Below are 21,628 nucleotides of genomic sequence, written 5' to 3'. Positions count from 1 at the left end.
TTGTGTTACCCCGTACCCTCCGTATTCACCCTACCTTCCATGTGTCTAGGATTAAGCCTGCGTCTCACTGTCCTTTGTCTTCTGTCTCCAGGCCCATCCCTCCCCCAAGGGTTATCAATGGCCAGCCAGCATATACTGTGAGACGCCTCCTGAAGGTTTGACCATGGGACAGGGGTTTCCAGTACCTGGTTGACTAGGAGGGTTATGGCCCGGAGGAGAGGTGCTGGGTTCCTGCTAAAGACATCTTGGACCCGGCCCTCATCGCCGATTTCCACCGCCGACACCCCGGTCAGCCAGGTATGCGCCCAGGTAGGACACCAAGTAGCGTCCCTAGGGGGAGGGGTACTGTCACGCCCTGATCTGTTTCACCTGTCCTTGTGATTGTCTCCACCCCCTCCAGGTGTCGCTTATTTTCCCCATTGTATTTATCCCTTTGTTTCCTGTCTCTTTGTGCCAGTTCGTCTTGTATGTTTCCAAGTCAACCAGCGAAATTCTGGACTTTGTACCCACCTGCCAGACCATTCTGCGTGCCTTGACCACGAGCCTATCCGCCACTCTATACCTTCTGGACTCTGATCTGGTTTTGACCTTTCTGCCTGTCCATGACCATTCTCTTGCCTACCCCTTTGTATTAATAAACATTGTAAGACTCCAACCGTCTGCCTCCTGTGTCTGCATTTGGGTCTTGCCTTGTGCCTTGATAGTTGTCGTGTCTTTGGCATCATTAAAGTGAAGACTGTTATTTTATCAAATCAATTCTCTGTAATTATTATTACGTGACTAAACTAATCATGTAAATGCAATGAACTAGGAAGTCAGGGCACCAAGGAAAATCTTCAGATTACAAAGTTGGGAGCCGGAGTTGGTCTCCCGCTGGAGGTGGGAGTTCCGGCAGTATTAGACAGTACTGAATGTGCTTTGCAAAAGCACATTTTACTGATAAATCAATGTTAATGATAAATCAAACCTGTATAGACCTATTTGGGAATTAAACTTTAATTAACCTGAGAGCGTTGCTGTATCAAGGTTAATGTGGAAAAGTTTAAATTGTCTCATTTGTAGAAACCCATCCATTTGGATATTATTTAAAATGTCCATTGGAAAAAGGTAAATCTGGCAATTTTAGTTAAATTGAATGAGACATCGACATCCAGTCAGTTGAGACTGGCTGGATATCATAAGTAACCACTTGTTAAACGTGATCCACGTTAGGGTGTCGCCTAAATAATTATTTTTAAAAGAAATGTACTGGCGATTCTTCACCCCCAGGGGTTCACTGATCACAGAAAGCTGAAATCAAATGGAAGTACAAAGGGTTGGACTTCCATCGCACAAGACGGAGGAATTTCAACGTGACACAGGAAAAACAAAATGTCTGCTTTCCCTTTGTTAGCTTAGCATCTCGTGCAAGCTAATCCTACTTTGTACACTTTCAAGCATAACATAAGATCCCCTTAAACAAGGGAACGGTTTTACTAGTAATGTCTTACGTTCAAACCCTTTTCGGCGATCTTCTTTGCTAGCCCTAAGTTACCGGAACTCGATACGCCTGTGCCCTACCCACACTACTGCAAACGCACGGGACCAAGATTTATTGCTTGGTCAAGCTAATATATCCTCAAATTTCAATTGGCTGGCCCTATGTCCTCGCTCGTGAAATTAATAATGACAGAGTTTACCCGCGTCTGAAACACAAGAGACAGAAATAGGACCTTTGGCCCAACGCGTCTATTTGTCAAATTTCTATAAGTATCTGGATCACTTAGAAATGTAATCACTAACTTCACAACTCATAACCCACTCTGACGTCATCAGAAAAGCGACACCGTGTCACGCCCTGACCTTAGAGACGTTTATTTTCCTCCAGTTTGGTTAGGTCAGGGTGTGATGTGGGGTGGGCAATCTAATTTTTCTATTTCTTTGTTTTGGCTGAGTGTGGTTTCCAATCAGAGGCAGCTGTCCATCGTTGTCTCTGATTGGGAACCATACTTAGGCAGCCATTTTTCCCTCCTTGAGTTGTGGGATCTTGTTTTTGTGCAGCTGCCTTTGAGCAGCCCCAGAGCGTCACGTTTCTTTCTGTTTTACCTGTTTATTGTTTTGTTCGTTTTTTTCTTCAATAAAGTATGTGGAATTACCGGCACGCTGCGCCTTGGCTTATATATGACAGGGAGTTCGAAGATAGCGAACGTGACACACCGGGACAACTATGGGCAACACACACACCACACGGCACTATTCGTGTCTAACGCATTCTGTTTGTACAGTAATCTGATTGCACAATTAATGTATATACTTAATTCAATCATGAAGATCTCATTCTATTTTAGATTCCTCACAGGGGGCACCAAAATGGCATGTCTGTGACTATCATTAAATGTGAAGACTGTTATTTTATCAAATCAATTCTCTGTGTAATTATTATTACGTGATTAAACTAATCATGTAAACTAAAATTAATTAGGAAGTTGGGGCACTACGGGAAAATGTTTATAGAGTCTCTATTTCCCGAATCGACTCTTCAGATATTTTCATATCTTATCAATTAGTCCTCTGTTAATGAATTATTAATTGTTACCTCATTAGTCTCATTCCAAACGTCATACAATTATTGGTTATCTGCACGAACCCTAGTTTCCATAATGAATCAGCAATATACAAATTAGCTTAATTTTGCAAACCGTAGTCTGGCTTTTTTATGCCGGTTTTGGAGCAGTGGCTTCTTCCTTGCTGGTTATGTAGATATAGGACTCGTTTTACTGTGGATATAGATACTTTGGCACCTGTTTCCTCCAGCATCTTCACAAGGTATTTTGCTGTTGTTCTGGGATTGATTTGAACTTTTCGCACCAAAGTACATTCATCTCTAGGAGACAGAACGCGTCTCCTTCCTGAATGGTATGACGGCTGCGTGGTCCCATGGTGTTTATACTTGCGTACTATTGTTTGTACAGATGAACGTGGTACCTTCAGGCATTTGGAAATTGCTCCCAAGGATGAACCAGACTTGTGGAGGTCTGCAATTTTTTTCTGAGGTCTTGGCAGATTTCTTTTGATTTTCAATTGATGTGAAGCAAAGAGGCACTGAGTTTGAAGGCAGGCCTTGAAATGGGTGACTCAAATGAGTCACCCAAATGAGTCACCCTTCATTGGGCCCACAGGGAAGGTAGAGTGTGTTCCTTCAGATGCATGAAATGGTTCAAAATGGCAACAGTTCGCCTACCCGATGCGCAAGGCAGCTGAATTGGGTGCACCTACCATCAACAGCCTGAGAAAAATAAAAAAAATAGGAACACAAGACTTTATCGTTGAGTTTTTTACAGAAATTATTGATTAGGAATGCCTTGGAGATCGACCGGTTGGGGACTACTGCTCTAGAAAGTTGAGTGAAGGGGCAGTCTCTGGGCTACTGCGCGTGTGCGCAGTTTAGAGGGAACACTTGGCGCAACTCAATATTAGTAAGGTGTTCCTAATGTTCGGTATACTCAGTGTATATCTAATCATAAATATACACTATAATCCAGGGAGAGGGTGAGACCCTGGTAATCACAACATATACAATCAATGGCTTAATCTACAACTCTAAATCCAGGAATGGGTTCAGAGGATTTATACAAGGCTGCAACCAACTAACAAATTAATCTAAAAGCCATCTCTGTCTGTTTCGGTGACCTGCAGGACTTCACCATGACCCTGTATCTGAGGCACTACTGGAAAGATGAGAGGCTGTCCTTTCCCAGCACAACTAATAAGAGCATGACGTTCGACGGGCGCCTGGTCAAGAAGATCTGGGTGCCTGATGTGTTCTTCGTCCACTCCAAGAGGTCGTTCATTCATGACACCACCACTGAGAACATCATGCTCAGGGTGTTCCCAGATGGACACGTGCTCTACAGCCTCAGGTGAGGAAACTGGAAGCAGCAGCTTTGTTTTGTATCATTTCTACAATGGCAGCGCAGAACTCAGTTGATCCCCATTTTCCCAACACCCATCTCATAGAATCATACTTTACTACGAGGATGTAGCATGTTGACATTTTTGTGTTTTTGTCGTCATGGATATAAAGATGTTGTGTTTGAATCCCAAGGGTGACGGTTACTGCTGCCTGTAACATGGACTTCAGTCGTTTCCCTCTGGATTCACAGACCTGCACCTTAGAGCTGGAGAGCTGTAAGTAGTGGTACTCTGACTGTCTCACACTGTGTTCTAAAGGGATTTGGTGTGGCGGTACAGTACATTAGGCAGATTTCAATTAGAAATCCATTTCTGTTGTCTCCAGATGCTTACACGGATGAGGACCTCATGCTGTACTGGAAGAGTGGGGATGAGTCCCTGAGCACGGATGACAGGATCTCTCTGTCTCAGTTCCTCATCCAGAAGTTTCACACTACCTCCAGACTGGCTTTCTACAGCAGCACAGGTAGAACCACAAATAATCTCTGAGGGTCGGATAAGAAAATGTATTGTATAAAAATAACACATTCTGTGTACAAATGATGACTGGATGTTGCAGCATTTACTTCTCAAGAAGTCAACATTTATTTGAATAACAAAATTGAAGTATATTATCTAACTGTTTGTATGGATATTTGTATGTGACAATTTCACTGAATCCAAATACAGTACATTGTTGTACAAATACATCTGCTCTTAAGTTCTTCAGAGAAGCAAAACCCATTTTCATATTTATGGTGATATCTCATGTGTCTTTCACTTCTTCCCTCCAGGCTGGTACAACCGTCTGTACATCAACTTCACCCTGCGACGCCACATCTTCTTCTTCCTGCTTCAGACCTACTTCCCTGCGACTCTGATGGTCATGTTGTCCTGGGTGTCGTTCTGGATCGACCGTCGGGCCGTACCGGCCAGGGTCTCATTAGGTAAGATACACTCTTAGAAGAAAATATTCTACCAAGAACCTAAAAGGGTTCTTCAGCTGTCCCTGTGGTGGGGAAACCTTTTTCTAAGAGTGTAGATGGATTGGTTGGTTCATATCTGTGAGGATACTTCCTTGAGTCTCGTGTTCACACAGACGTTGTGGTTGTACTGTGCTACAGGTATCACCACGGTGCTCACCATGTCCACCATCATCACTGGAGTCAACGCCTCCATGCCCAGGGTTTCCTACATCAAAGCTGTGGACATTTACCTCTGGGTCAGTTTTGTGTTTGTGTTCCTATCGGTGCTGGAATATGCTGCCGTCAACTATCTGACAACGTTGAGGGACGGGAAAGATCGGAAGCTCAGGGAAAAGGCCAGAGAGCAGGTAAGGTTCCCATCTTACTATGCTATACTGCTGTTCTTTATGTCCTTTCAGCATTTTTCCTAGTCTTTTCTCTCTTTCTTTCTCTTTATCTCTCTCTCTCTCTCTTCTGTCCTACAGTCCCTGGGCCTGGCGAGAGAACAGGTAAGGGTCTTCATCATACTACACTGAACTACAAGTCCTTTCATCGTTTTTCCTACTCTGATCTCTCTCTATCTCTCTTTCTCTCTCTCACCCACCTGTCTCTCTCTCTCTCTCCCTCACTCCATCTCTCTCTCTCTCTCTCTCTCTGCCCTACAGTCGCTCCCCTGCACATGTGGCATGTCCCACACCGGGACCATGATGGTGGACGGGACCTACAGCGAGTCCGACACCAACAGTCTAGCCGGGTACACCAGGGCCCCCGCTCCTGAGGACCCCCCGGAGAAGCAGGAACGCATGGTGGTGCACATCTCCTTGGACAACGAGTCCACGGCAACCAAGAAGAAGACGCGCTTCCGCAGCTTCAGTTTCATGCAGAACACCCACGCCATAGACACCTACTCCCGCATGATCTTTCCTGGATCCTACATAATTTTCAACCTCATCTACTGGTCTGTGTACTGCTGAGGCTCTCCCGGACAGCCTTGTTACAGTCAGCAGAGAGACAATCTACTGATGTTGCTGTACCAGATGAAACATGACCGTTATTTAATTCAGACTGACAAACTGATTGACTCAAAGTGGTATTGACCTCCATAAGCGAGTGCTTCTGGTGAGCACAGGTGTTATAAGAAATCCACCACATTGAGGTGGTGGATTTCTTATAACACCTGTGCTCACCAGCAGCACTCACAAAAGTTTTCACAGATCTCTAGATGGATAACACCATTCTATCCTCACCATCAGCTACAACCATCTTACTACTTGACTCAACTGTACAGCTTTCCTTTTTTTGCTATATAAACTATTTACGCAGCCATGCAGGTCCAAGCACAAACTATGATGAATTTTATACTCATGGTACTGTCAAAGCAGGAAAACTGTGTCTGTATTACTGACAGTATACGTACTTCTAAAATGGACTAAGTGTTGCCCAAGCTTGCCTCTTTAAACAGAAAACAGAAAGCTTGATCCATAATGTGAGGGTTTGACCTCTAAATCGACTATGTTGATTTGGCAAGCATCAATTGCTCATGAGCAAATTGGAACACAGCCACAGACTCATGTCTTCTAGGAATGCACCAAGTGTTATTATTTTTAACAGCTGATCATGATTGAGCAAACCACACAAAAATCTAAATCTACATTTATACAAGCTGGAATATAGATGTCCACTTAGATTACAGTATTTCTGTATTTATTAAATTATTTATTCATTATGTATTTAATTATTTATTCATTTTAGGCCTATCAATTTACTTACATAATAAATGTTTAGTGCACTAATATGCCATTATACCTTAAGTTGTTAAAAACAATGCATGGGGCTAAATAGGTTTTTTCATGGCCACAGAAATTGCGAGGGTGGGTACCATTAATGAATGCTTATGTGAACTATCATTCAGCTTGTTTCAGGAACTCAATGTTATCAACCAATTAAAGAGTTGTTTCTGTTTGTGTATTATTCAGAAGGGGTTTTAAAGACTTATAAACCTTTATCTGTGATGTAATGAACTTGAACAGCCTTAAGTGAACTGGTTTCACGGCTATATCTTTTGTGTTTGTTTGTTTGATTGACTGTTTGGATTACAAGTGACTGCATATTGCTTTTTATATCCAGTATTCTATCCAAGCAGTATATTAGTACACATGGTATTGTATGTAGTATGTAGATAGCCACAAGCATGAGCTGGATTTACTAGGCATCCATATTGCCACTGTAGACATGTCAGCATGTTGGACAAATGCTCAACCAACGCAAATCACCTCATACAGATGCTTGTCCACAAGCTGCACAACTACTGTAGACTGATTATTGTTGCGTCAAAATATTTAGAATGTATGCTTTTTGGAGCAGATTTATAAATAAAGGCTTTAAGCTAAAAGCATGTTTGCAGTCAATGTGTTTGAGCATGATTCATGACCATACATATTTTGTTTGCCTGTTCTCAATCTAAAGAAAAGTCTGTAAACATTATCTTTCAATTGCTGGAGGTAGGGTTGCAAAGTTCCAGTAACTCAAAATTCCCAAGTTCTTTCAAAAATCCCAGTTGGAAGATTCCCTGAAGCAAGAGGTGATAAGTCTTCAACCAGGACTTCGGGAAAACCTGTGAATTTTGGAAAAGCTGCTGAACTTTTGCAACCCTAGCTGGATTATGTCATTGTTTCCTTATGGATGAGGCAACATTACTAATGACTATGAGATAAGATGACTGGAAATACAGCATTCACTTTAAGAATAATGTGTTTCTGAGACAATCTTGCCATGTGATGTACATCTGTCTGTCTATAATCCAGATTTTAGAGAGCATTCATAGCACATTTAATCCCCAAACAAACAAATCAAATTAGATTAGCCTCTATATGTGTCTCTACACTGAGTGTAAAAAACATTAGTGTAACGGCTCTCGTTGGTGGTAGGAAGAGTAGACCAAAGCGCAGCGTGGAAAGTGTTCATGATTCCTTTATTCACAAAAACACTTAAACAAAATGTCAAAAGGCGAAAACGAAAGCGCACATTTCTGTCAGGCACAGACACTAAACAGAAAACAAGATCCCACAAACTCAGGTGGAAAACAGGCTGCCTAAGTATGATTCCCAATCAGAGACAATGATCGACAGCTGCCTCTGATTGGGAACCACACTCGGCCCAAAACAAAGAAACAGAAAACATAGAATTTCCCACTCGTGTCACACCCTGATCTAACCAACCATAGAGAATAATAAGGATCTAAGGTCAGGGCGTGACAATTAGGAACACCTTCCTAATATTGAGTTGCACCCCCTTTTGTCTCCAATGCTTCCCAAGTTGGCTGGATGTCCTCTGGGTGGTGGCCCATTCTTGATACACACGGGAAACTGTTGAGCATGAAAAACCCAGCAGCGTTGCAGTTCTTGACACACTCAAACCGGTGTGCCTGGCACCTACTACCATACCCCATTCAAAGGCACTTAAATCTTTTGTCTTGCCCATTCACCCTCTGAATGCCACACATACACAATCCATGTGGGATCATAGCTTTCACCTGGTCTGTCTGTCATGGAAAGTTCCTAATGTTTTGTACAGTCAGTGTATATTACAACATAACATTGTAACATAATGGGGCTACAGTACAGTTGCCTATTGCCTACATATCCCTTTCAGCAGGATATGCCTGATATAGCATTGACCAATCAAGTGAGGCCCAGTGGTTGACCCACTGAACATCATAGATGTCACGTGATATGGCTAACTCATTCAGCAGAAAAATGACATCACTGTCATTGATCCACAGCACAGTTTGATCCTTTGTCCTCTGTCTGCAGAGAAACAACTGCTGTTTCTGTGAACTGACATTTAGGCAATATGCTAAACCCTGTTATGTTACAGTGATGCCTGTTACATTGTGTAATCTGTATACAAATGTTGTCTATTGTTGTCCCCTCAGATGACCGCTGTCTGTGGTCCTCAGTAAACCAGTAACAGAGGGTGAGTTGGGATTGGATGCCCAGTGCCCTCCCCCTCCATGGCAATCCAATCCTCACTACAAAAACACCCTAATACAGGGCTTAACTATTATGATTAGGCAACTCTTCGTGTGTGTGTGTGTGTGTGTTGGTTCTATCCTTGTGAAGACCTGAAATCCCCAAAAGTCACTACAAGGATAGTCCCTATGAGGACAAAGGCTACTTTAAACTGAGGAGTTAGGTTTAGGGTTACAATTATAGTTAGGGTTAGGGTAAGTGGTTAGGTTTAGGAGTTCGTTTTCGGTTACGGGGTTAAGGTTAGGGTTAGAATTAGGGTTAAAGTTAGGTTTAGGGTTGTTTACCCAAGTTACCAAAATTTATGAAATCTGCTTAAAGTATAATATATTATATCCTAAGTATATCATAATTCATATTCATACAGTATATTGTAAAAAATATTTGAACAAGCATCTACAGTAAATATTATACTATTGTATTATGCCATGCTCACTGTCATATTCAACAGAACCATCATCATCAGTTGACAGTTGGTTAGTGCAGATTAATTTATAATGACGAGAGATAGGCAACAACAAAACCTTTATATAATGTCATGCGGTTGGCTTTGCATCAAGTGCTGCAATCTTCCGCCCACCAAATCCAGATGAATTATGTGTGGGGAGAAGTGATTGGGGAGGTGGGAGAAAATCTGTCAGTTCAAACAAAATTAAACTGCCACACATGCTATGAAAGAACTGCAACAGCATTCTAAATTATTTATGTCATGGGAGACATATTGGATTACCTCTGTGATAGCTGATGTGTTGATGAGCTTTCTGAAGCGATGGCTGCTTTGGCATCACCCAGGTGGGTGATACACATTGGTAGCAGTAGATAAGGTGACTTTCCCCCATGTGCAAATCACTTTAAGCATCTGTAAAAGCAGCATATAATTCCAATCAATTGTTCATTGCATTTAAAAAAAAAATCATTATTAAATTAGATATACACAGTATCTCATAAAAGAAGACCTTGCAATCAGGTACTTTTCTATCTGGTAGGTATTTCTGTAAGACAAATGTCCACTCTATAACTTGTTTTAGACCATGACGCCCTCTATTGGTTGAAAGGTATGCAATAGAATGTTTGTTCAAATGAAATCCAAGTAAATGTGTTCCCTGTAGTCTTGTGTGTGCTAGTGCTCTGGAACAGCAGGTGGTGGTGCTAGAACACTATGTATTGCACTTGTAGTGTACACTGCTGTTATTGAGAACTACTGCATTTTACATCCTGATATCTTGAATACCGGGTTAGGGTTGAACCGGGATGTGGACATTAATCTAGGGGTTAGGGTAAGGGTTGTAGTTGAGGCTGGTTTAGTGTTGAACCGGGATGTGGACAGCTAGGGTTAGGGTTAAGGTTAGGGTTGTGGTTGAGGATTAGAGTTAGCTCCAACCTTGGCTCCAGCTCCAATCTTAACCCTAACCCTAGCTTCATGTCTACATCCCAGTTCAACTCTAACCCTAGCTTTAACCCTAGCATCCTATTTATAAAAAATACAAAAATGGGTTAGGGTTGAATCTTACATAACATGTAGCCTATGTAATCTGAGGCAGGTTAACTTCCATTTGAATGCCACATACAGTAATAGGACAGCTCATATCATGACACCATGTGCATCAGAGAACATGAAGTTAGTAGTTTACAAATCTTTTCTGCAGAGAAATATTGGCTTTGCCCTGTGGTGCTGCCCTAGACCATTAAAAATGTCTACATCCCTTTTACTATTTGTGGTGCTGACAGCCAATCCCTAAATTGTGTTGAAGCGCCCTTGTGACTCTGCCTGGCCTGAACAGATGCTGCGTTTTAGTATGTTAATCTCAGATTTCAGTTTGGCACAGAATAGTATTACGCTCCCTGTGTTTTAGCCTATTCAGACACTTCCAGGTTCTGTCCTGATCCTGTTTGCAGGTCGGGATAGGCTAATGACACAGTAGTATCAGGAGTATACTTATAGTACTATCAGGAGTACACAATGAGCATAGGTGCATACTGCTACTCCTCCATAAGGAGTATGGGAATATACCGCTAATCTTCCTTAAGGAATACAGGAGTACAAGAGGGGGAATAGGCTTTGTCATGCCCTCTTCACAACTGTCTTGGTGTGTTTGGACCATGATAGTTTGTTGGTGATGTGGACACCAAGGAACTTGAAGCTTTCAACCTGCTCCACTACAGTCGATGAGAATGGGGGCGTGCTCAGTCCTCCTTTTCCTGTAGTCCACAATCATCTTCTTTGTCTTGATCATGTTGAGGCAGAGGTTGTTGTCCTGGCACCACACGGCCAGGTCTCTGACCTCCTCGCTGTCTCATTGTTGTCGGTGATCAGGCCAACCACTGTTGTGTCATCAGCAAACTTAATGATGGTGTTGGAGTCGTGCCTGGCCATGCAGTCATGAGTGAACAGGGAGTTCAGGAGAGGACTGAGCACGCACTCCTGAGGGGCCCTGTGTTGAGGATCAGCGTGGCTGTAGTCAATGAACAGCATTCTCACATAGGTGTTCCTTTTGTCCAGGTGGGAAAGGGCAGTGTGGAGTGCAATAGAGATCTGTGGATCTGTTGGGGTGGTTAGCAAATTGGACTCAGTCAGGGACAGGTTGAAAATGTCAGTGAAGACACTTGCCAGTTGGTCAGTGCATGCTTGGAGTACACGTCCTGGTAATCCGTCTGGCCCTGCGGCCTTGTGAATGTTGACCTGTTTGAAGGTCTTACTTAGATCTGGTACAGAGAGCGTGATCACACAGTCGTCTGGAACAGCTGATGCTCTCATGCATGTTTCAGTGTTACTTGCCTCGAAGCGAGCATAGAAGTAATTTAGCTCGTCTGGCAGGCCTGTGTCACTGGGCAGCTCGCGGGTGTGCTTCCCTTTGTAGTCCGTAATAGTTTGCAAGCCCTGCCACATCCAATGAGCGCCGGAGCCAGTGTAGTACGATTAAAGCTTGGTCCTGTATTGACGCTTTGCCTGCTTGATGGTTCGTCGGCGGGCACCCTTTAGCTCAGTGCAGATGTTGCCTGTAATCCATGGCTTCTGGTTGGGGTATGTATGTACAGTCACTGTGGGGACGACGTCATCGATGCACTTATTGATGAAGCCAGTGACTGATGTGGTGTACTCCTCAATGCCATTGGAGGAATCACGGAACATATTCCAGTCTGTGTTAGCAAAACAGTCCTGTAGCTTAGTATCTGCTTCATCTGACCACATCTGACCACAGTCACTGGTACTTCCTGCTTTAGTTTTTGCTTGTAAGCAGGAATCAGGAGGATATAATTATGGTCAGATTTGCTAAATGGAGGGCGAGTGAGTGCTTTGTATGCGTCTCTGTGTGCGGAGTAAAGGTGTTCTAGAGTTTTTTTCCCTCTGGTTGCCCATTTAACATGTTGGTAGAAATTAGGTAAAATGGATTTAAGTTTCCCTGCATTATTTAAAGTCCCCAGCCACTAGGAGCGTTGCCTCTGAATGAGCGTTTTCTTGTTTGCTTATGGCCGTATACAGCTCATTGAGTGCGGTCTTTGTGCCAGCATCGGTTTGTGGTGGTAAATAGACAGCTACGAAGAATATAGATGAAAACTCTCTTGGTAAATAGTGTGTTCTACAGCTTATCATGAGATACTCTACCTCAGGCGAGCAAAACCTTGAGAATTCCTTTGATTTCGTGCACCAACTGTTGTTTACAAATACACATAGACTGTCACCCCTTGTCTCACAGTGGCTTGTGAAAGTATTCACCCCCTTGGCATTTTTCCTATTTTGTTGCCTTACAACCTGGAATTAAAATGGATTCTTGGGGTTTTGTATAATTTTATTTACACAACATGCCTAACACTGAAGATGCAAAATATTTTTTACTGTGAAACAAACAAGAAATAAGACAAAAAAAACAGAAAACTTGAGCGTGCATAACTATTCACCCCCCAAAGTCAATACTTTGTAGAGTCACCTTTTGCAGCAATTACAGCTGCAAGTCTCTTGGGGTATGTCTCTATAAGCTTGGCACATCTAGCCACTGGGATTTTTGCTCATTCTTCAAGGCAAAACTGCTCCAGCTCCTTCAAGTTGGATGGGTTCCGCTGGTGTACAACAATCTTTAAGTCATACCACAGATTCTCAATTGGAATGAGGTCTGGCCTTTGACTAGGTCATTCCAAGACATTTAAATGTTTCCCCTTAAACCACTCAAGTGTTGCATTAGCAGTATGCTTAGGGTCATTGTCCTGCTGGAGGGTGATCCTCTGTCCCAGTCTCAAGTCTCTGGAAGACTGAAACAGGTTTCCCTACCCTATGCTTTGACCTCTTTCTCCCCTCTCTCTCCAGATGAAATCTTGCGACTTGTGATGGCCGGCCGCCCAACTACCTGCCCGCTTGACCCTATCCCCTCCTCTCTTCTCCAGACCATTTCCGGAGACCTTCTCCCTTACCTCACCTCGCTCATCAACTCATCCTTGACCGCTGGCTACGTCCCTTCCGTCTTCAAGAGAGCGAGAGTTGCACCCCTTCTCAAAAAACCTACACTCGATCTCTCCGATGTCAACAACTACAGACCTGTATCCCTTCTTTCTTTCCTCTCCAAAACTCTTGAGCGTGCCGTCCTTGGCCAGCTCTCTTGCTATCTGTCTCAGAATGACCTTCTTGATCCAAATCAGTCAGGTTTCAAGACTGGTCATTCAACTGAGACTGCTCTTCTCTGTGTCACAGAGGCTCTCCGCACTGCTAAAGCTAACTCTCTCTCCTCTGCTCTCATCCTTCTAGACCTATCTGCTGCCTTTGATACTGTGAACCATCAGATCCTCCTCTCCACCCTCTCCGAGTTGGGCATCTCCGGCGCGGCCCACGCTTGGATTGCGTCCTACCTGACAGGTCGCTCCTACCAGGTGGTGTGGCGAGAATCCGTCTCCGCACCACGTGCTCTCACCACTGATGTCCCCCAGGGCTCAGTTCTAGGGCCTCTCCTATTCTCGCTATACACCAAGTCACTTGGCTCTGTCATATCCTCACATGGTCTCTCCTATCATTGCTACGCAGACGACACACAATTAATCTTCTCCTTTCCCCCTTCTGATAACCAGGTGGTGAATCGCATCTCTGCATGTCTGGAAGACATATCAGTGTGGATGACGGATCACCACCTCAAGCTGAACCTCGGCAAGACGGAGCTGCTCTTCCTCCCGGGGAAGAACTGCCCGTTCCAAGATCTCGCCATCACGGTTGACAACTCCATTGTGTCCTCCTCCCAGAGTGCTAAGAGCCTCAGCGTGACCCTGGACAACACCCTGTTGTTCTCCACTAACATCAAGGTGGTGACCCGATCCTGTAGGTTCATGCTCTACAACATTCGCAGAGTACGACCCTGCCTCACACAGGAAGCGGCGCAGGTCCTAATCCAGGCACTTGTCATCTCCCGTCTGGATTACTGCAACTCGCTGTTGGCGGGGCTCCCTGCCTGTGCTATCAAACCCCTACAACTCATCCAGAACGCAGCAGCCCGTCTGGTGTTCAACCTTCCCAAGTTCTCTCACGTCACCCCGCTCCTCCGCACACTCCACTGGCTTCCAGTTGAAGCTCGCATCTGCTACAAGACCATGGTGCTTGCCTACGGAGCTGTGAGGGGAACGGCACCTCCGTACCTTCAGGCTCTGATCAGTCCCTACACCCAAAGAAGGGCACTGCGTTCATCCACCTCTGGCCTGCTCGCCTCCCTACCTCTGCGGAAGCACAGTTCCCGCTCAGCCCAGTCAAAACTGTTTGCTGCTCTGGCACCCCAATGGTGGAACAAGCTCCCTCACGACGCCAGGACAGCAGAGTCAATCACCACCTTCCGGAGACACCTGAAACCCCACCTCTTTAAGGAATACCTGGGATAGGATTAAGTAATCCTTCTAACCCCCCCACCCTCCCCCCCAAAAAATATATAGATGTACTATTGTAAAGTGGTTGTTCCACTGGATATCATAAGGTGAATGCACCAATTTGTAAGTCGCTCTGGATAAGAGCGTCTGCTAAATGACGTAAATGTAAATGTAAGAATTTCCCTGTCTGTAGCGCCATCCATCATTCCTTCAATTCTGACCAGTTTCCCAGTCCCCGCCGATGAAAAACATCTCAACAGCATGGGGTGATGAGAGGTATTGGGTTTGCGCCAGACATAGTGTTTTCCTTGCTGGCCAAAAAGCTAAATTTTAGTCTAATCTGACCAGAGTACCTTCTTCCATATGTTTGGGGAATCTCTTAATTTTTGAATTTCACTTCATCAATTTGGACTATTTTGTGTATGTCCATTACATGAAATCCAGATAGAAATCCATTTAAATTACAGGTTGTAATGCAACAAGATAGGAAAAACTTCAAGAGGGGTGAATACTTTTGCGAGGCGCCTGTTCTATCCTGCCGAAAAGCGTAAAACCCACCAGCTGTATGTTATTCATGTCGTCGTTCAGCCACGACTAGGTGAAACATAAGATATTACAGTTTTTAATGGTAGGATATACATGCTCGTAGCTCGTCTATTTTATTATCCTATATTGTACTTTGGCCAATAGGACCAATGGTAAAGGCAGATTTCCCACTCGCCGTCATATCCTTACAAGGCACCCAGACCTACGTCCCCGATTTCTCCCTCTCTTTCTCCTGCGAATTACGGGAATGAGGGCCTTGTCGGGTGTCTGGAGTAAATCCTTTGCATCCAACTCGTTAAAGAAAAAGTATTATTCCTGTACGGGGTGAGTAATCGCTGTCCTGATATCTAGAAGCTCTTTTCGGTCATAAGAGATGGTGGCAGAATCATTATGTACAAAATAAGTTACAAATAACACCAAAAAACACACATAATAGCACAATTGGGTAGGGGACTGTAAAACGGCAGCCATCTCCTTCGGCGCCATTATTGCTCCTCCAGCTCCAATTGACTCCCAAACAATTTATGAGTTGAAATTCGAATTTAATTGGCCACACCTCACAGGATGTAGAATTTGAATTTGAGTTTGAGAGACAGGAAGTAGAATTGAATTCAGTGGAATTCAAAGAAATTCAACTCCGTCATAGAACATGAGAGTTTCATTGAATCTGACACTTCCAGATAGCCGACCTCTGCCTGACCTGAGCCTGCCTACCTTTCCCCCACTTCTCTGGACTATTTACCCCTGCCTGCCTTGACCTGTCTATTTGCCTGCCCCTTTGGGATTATTAAACTATTGGTTATCCGACGTGGTCTGCATCTGGGTCTTACCTTCATAGCTGATACAAATTTGTTTCCATGTTAGTGTGCATTTCTCCCTTGCCAAGACAATCTATCCACCTGACAGCTATGGCATATCAAGAGGCTGATTAAACAGAATGATCATTATACAAGTGCGCCTTGTGCTGGGGACAATAATTGTGCTGGGGACAATAAAAGGCCACTGTAAAATGTGCAGTTTTGTCACACAACACAATGCCACAGATGTCTCAAGTTTTGAGGGAACGTGCAATTGGCATGCTGACTGCAGGAATGTCCACCACAGCTGTTGCCAGATAATTGAATGTTAATTACTCTACCACAAGCCGCCTCTAACGTTGTTTTAGTGAATTTGGCAGTACGTCCAGTAGTGGCGGTGGGGTTATGGTATGGGCAGGCATAAACTACAGACAATGAACACAATTGCATTTTATCAATGCCAATTTGAATGCAGAGATACCGTGACGAGATCCTGAGCCCCATTGAGCATGTTTGTGATGCTCTGGGATCAAAGTGTACGACCGCGTGTTCCAGTTCCCGTCAATATCTAGAAACATTCAACAGCAAATTAACAACATTCCACGGGCCACAATCAACAGCCTGATCAACTTTATGCGAAGTAGATGTGTTGCGCTGCATGAGGCAAATGGTGGTAACACCAGATACTGACTGGTTTTCTGATCCACACCCCTACAGTACCTTTTTAATGTATCTGTGACAACAGATGCATATCTGTGACAACAGATGCATATCTGTATTCCCAGTAATGTGAAATCCATAGACTAGGGCCTATGAATTTATTTCAATTGACTGATTTCCTTGTACGAACTGTTTTATTTTTGTTCTGTATAGAATAGAAGAGGCATTTGAATTTAATTGAATTCAATTATATTTCCTTTCATTCGAGTTGCAATTCTGTGTCCTGCTTGAATTGAAATCTCTGAGCCATTCTCAATAAAATTCTGAATCGAGCACAACAACCCTGCTATCAATTTGGTATTATGAAAACAATGAGTGGACATTATTGTGAAAACAAAGAATAGCCATTGTTTAAAACGATTGTCATAGGATTTACTTTATGAAATGTTTTACTGTATTTAAAGATGTTTGGTAGAGGGCATGTTAGCCTAGAGTCAGGTGTTCTGAGGTATTTCAGCCCACATGATCATTTGAAATAATTCCGCCCTATATATCATATAATGTCCTCAATTACGTAAATATGTTAGGCTAGGGACAGAACTGCCTTGTAGCCCACTCTCGCCTTTTAACCTGAGCTAACAGATCTGCTCTTGAGAGCCAGAAAACTGGATGTGCTCCGCTATGCTCACACATATACGATGGGGAGAACATCTGAGCCATCTGACGTGGAAGGATTTATAGGTTTAGGCGAAATTGCTTTCCCAACAGTGAGATTAAATACCTCGGATGTTTCAGTGTATTTGTGTCTATAGTATTTTGGCGCGAACGGTACCAGGGATCATGCCTAAGGGACATAAAAAGTTCTCACTGTAGCCTTTATTTTCTGAAACTAGACTTTTGGACAACTGGGTCCAGAACGCTGTCAGTGTGGACACTATGCCCACGGATGTCCTACTGCTGCTGCTACTTGCCTCGATGGTTGGCGCATCTGTGAGGTCGGTTGGTCCAAGGGGGCATGTGCTTCAGAACTACAGAAAAATCAGGTAGGCTACATGATTGATGTGTTTGAAATTGTCATAGACTAATATCAATCACCACAGGCAGCACTTGATGTGTATTGCAAGATGCTCATGGACATGCATAGGCATAGGATATGCTAATGGTTACTGAGAATGATGCTCTAGTGTGAAAGTGTACTTGGCTGCTTCTACCTCTGCTGTGACTATTATTGGCGGGTACATTTTTGGCAGGTAAGCAGGACAAAAAGCGCGGGAGGACTGTAATCTATTTGTGCTACCACCAGCTATGCATAAAATGACAATCACTTTCCCTCCCTGCTGTAAGTAGCATCATACCATTTAGATGAGATTTAATAGCCTTCAAAACAGAAATTCATCTGAAATTGGTTCATATGCTTCTCTGTAGGGGACCTTTATATATATATATTATATACACAAAGGTACGTGGACACCCCTTCAAATGAATGGATTATATAGGGTATATACACTAACGGTCAAATGTTTTAGAACACCTACTCATTCAAGGGTTATTCTTTATTTTTACTATTTTCTACATTGTAGTATAATAGTGAAGACATCAAAACTATTAAATAACACATATGGAATCATGTAGTAACCAAAAAAGTGTTAAACAAATCAAAATATATTTTATATTTGAGATTCTTCAAATAGCCACCCTTTGCCTTGATGGCAGCTTTGCACACTCTTGGCATTCTCTCAACCAGCTTCACCTGGAATGCTTTTCCAACAGTCTTAAAGGAGTTCCCACATATGCTGAGCACTTGTAGGCTGCTTTTCCTTCACTCTGCGGTCTGACTTCACTGAGCACTCCATCACTCTCCTTCTAGGTAAAATAGCCCTTACACAGCTTGGAGGTGTGTTGGGTCATTGTCCTGTTGAAAAACAAATGATAGTCCCACTAAGCCCAAACCAGATGGGATGGCGTATTGCTGCAGAATGCTGTGGTAGCCATACTGGGTAAGTGTGCCTTGAATTCTAAATAAATCAAAGACAGTGTCACCAGCAAAGCACCCCCACAACATAACACCTCCTCCTCCATATTTTACGATGGGAAATACACATGCTGAGATCATCCGTTCACCCTCACCGCGCCTCACAAACACACTGCGGTTGGAACCAAAAATCTCAAATTTGGACTCCAGACCAAAGGACAGATTTCCACCGGTCTAATGTCCATTGCTTGTGTTTCTTGACCCAAGCAAGTCTCTTCTTCTTATTGGAGACCTTTAGTAGTGGTTTCTTTGCAGCAATTCGATCATGAAGGCCTGTTTTACACAGTCTCCTCTGAACAGTTGATGTTGAGATGTGTCTGTTCCTTGAACTCTGTGAAGCATTTATTTGGGCTGCAATTTCTGAGGCTGGTAACTCTAATGAACTTATCCTCCGCAGCAGAGGTAACTCTGGGTCTTGCATTTCTGTGGCAGTCCTCATGAGAGCCAGTTTCATCATGGCGCTTGATGGTTTTTGCGACTGCGCTTGAAGAAACGTTCAAAGTTCTTGAAATTTTCCGTATTGACTGACCTTCATGTTTTAAAGTAATGATGGTCTGTCGTTTCTCTTTGCTTATTTGAGCTGTTCTTGCCATAATATGGACTTCATCTTTTACCAAATAGGGCTATCTTCTGTATATCCCTCCTACCTTGTCACAACACAACTGATTGGCTCAAACGCATTAAGACGGAAAGAAATTCCACAAATGAACTTTTAAGAAGGCTCACCTGTTAATTGAAATGTATTCCAGGTGACTACCTCATGATGCTGGTTGAGAGAATGCCAAGAGTGTGCAAAGCTGTCATCAAGGCAAAGGGGGGCTATTTGAAGAATCTCAAATATAAAATATATTTTGATTTGTTTAACACTTTTTTGGTTACAACATGATTCCATATGTGTTATTTCGTAGTTTTGATGTCTTCACTATTATTCTATAATGTAGAAAATAGTAAAAATAAAGAAAAACCCTTGAATGAGTTGATGTTCTAAAACTTTTGACCGGTATATATATAATGAGGAGGGAATTACTGGAATTAGATGCTGGCATGATGTATTTAGACTGTAGCTGTTCACGTCCATTGCTATTTGTGATGAAGCTAGGCCTATATCCACATTCTAAAGTATAGGCTATTATTGTATAGGATATTCCTTTGTTGTCCTGACTGGGTAAAGTCATATTTTAAAAGTTTGTGCTGGGAATATTTATGAAAATGTCAGTATTTCACAATTCTGTATGTATTGAGATGTGTCAGCCTGTGTTATTATTGCAGCTGGGATTGGATCCTGATGCCTACTGCATTATAGAGGGTTTTGTTTGGTTGATGCAAGGTGCGTGGTTAGAAAAATCACTTAATCAGATTACGTAACCTACATTTATTGTTATTGTTGTGGCTTTGCTACCTGAAGGTTAACCGATTGGAAAGCAGAAGAGCAACATCTCATTGTAATTAAAAGTGATTTTTAATACATCAATGATGTCACCATATAGATTTGTTGATTTATAGACTAGTAATTTGCTCCATTTGGGCTACATCTAGTACAGTTTTTCCCAATTCCAGTCCTCGAGTACCCCCAACAGCACACATTTGTGTTGTAGCCCCAGACAAACTCACCTGATTCAACTCACTTGAGGGCTTGATGATTAGTTGACAAGTTGAATCAGGTGGACTTGTCTGGGGATACAACAAAATGTGTGCTGTTGGGGGTACAATTAATGGACATTTTTGTAGTGGTTGATACACAACAAGTTTTAATATTTTTTTTATTTCACCTTTATTTAACCAGGTAGGCTAGTTGAGAACAAGTTCTCATTTACAACTGCGACCTGGCTAAGATAAAGCAAAGCAGTGCGACACAAACAACAACACAGAGTTACACATGGAATAAACAAACATACAGTCAATAATACAATAGAAAAAGTCTATACACAGTGTGTGCAAATGAGGTAGGATAAGGGAGGTAAAGTTTAACATTTCCCATTCAAGCCTTTATTTTCTGAAACTGGACTTTTGGACTGGTTGCAGTTATCCCGCAACAGGGTGATCAAATTAAGATCCGACATCTGTAGTTCAATGTGGCTGTGCACGGGTATGCCATGCAGTCGCCTATGTGGTGCTTTGAATACAGCTGGCCCCTGTCCAGTCACATAAGAAGGACTGTTGTTAACTTTTCCCTGCAGTGCTTCTTCACTGCAACCCTCATACCACATCATGTCATGTCTCAGTGCCCCAGGACTAAAGAGACAGCAGGTTTTCTAGTTACATCAGTGACCTTCTGTAGGAATAGATGTTGGTCGCAGCACGTTTAGCTATCAGCATGGCTTTTGCCAAGTGCTTGTCCTGACCAATCACATCACTTCCTTTCCCAGTCCACCTGGCACCTCACACGCAGGACAAACTCCTCATCGTATTGACCCAATGTATTCAAACTTGTGTGAACAGGCACTGTCTGTGTGCCTTGCGCTGTATTGCACAAATTACACTGCACAAATGAGGGCCCACAGTCCATTTGGTTATAAAAATTACACTGTACTATGTTTAAATAGCGATGATCTCCTGTAGGCCTTGCGTTGATCCTTAGATATTGCATCAATTCACATTTGATGTGCCAGATGTCTGCTTAGCCACAAATGGATGTTCTGGCCTCACCCTTATCGTGGTGGACCAATCCCTTAGCACAATGGACTGGCAGGGGAACTCATTGAAGATCATTGCATTACTGACTCAGTCAGTGCCTGCCTAAAACAATCAAATCAACGATACTGTCATGTTATTTAAAATCCCAGAGGCATCTGCTGAGAGAGTTAAGATTACGTTGCTTCCTGAGGCTTATTGAGAAAG

General features: G+C 43.1%; 1 protein-coding gene across 1 annotated transcript in view; it reads left to right on the top strand.

Moving 5' to 3' along the window:
* Positions 1-7,287, top strand: part of LOC106607717 (gamma-aminobutyric acid type A receptor subunit rho2) — a 43,121-nt gene extending 35,834 nt beyond the window's left edge. The window contains exons 4-10 of the mRNA XM_014204971.3: positions 3,676-3,899; positions 4,085-4,167; positions 4,277-4,417; positions 4,725-4,877; positions 5,055-5,263; positions 5,381-5,404; positions 5,561-7,287. Of these exons, the coding sequence (XP_014060446.1) occupies positions 3,676-3,899; positions 4,085-4,167; positions 4,277-4,417; positions 4,725-4,877; positions 5,055-5,263; positions 5,381-5,404; positions 5,561-5,869 (1,143 nt within the window). The 3' untranslated portion in view covers positions 5,870-7,287. The remainder of the gene's footprint in view (positions 1-3,675; positions 3,900-4,084; positions 4,168-4,276; positions 4,418-4,724; positions 4,878-5,054; positions 5,264-5,380; positions 5,405-5,560) is intronic.
* The last annotated feature ends 14,341 nt before the right edge of the window (positions 7,288-21,628 follow it).

This window comes from Salmo salar, chromosome 06 (genome assembly GCF_965601325.2).
Source record: "Salmo salar chromosome 06, fSalSal1, whole genome shotgun sequence".
NCBI lineage: Eukaryota > Metazoa > Chordata > Actinopteri > Salmoniformes > Salmonidae > Salmo > Salmo salar.
The sequence above is the reverse complement of the archived record's forward strand: the minus strand, read 5'-3'. Positions and strand labels throughout refer to the sequence as shown.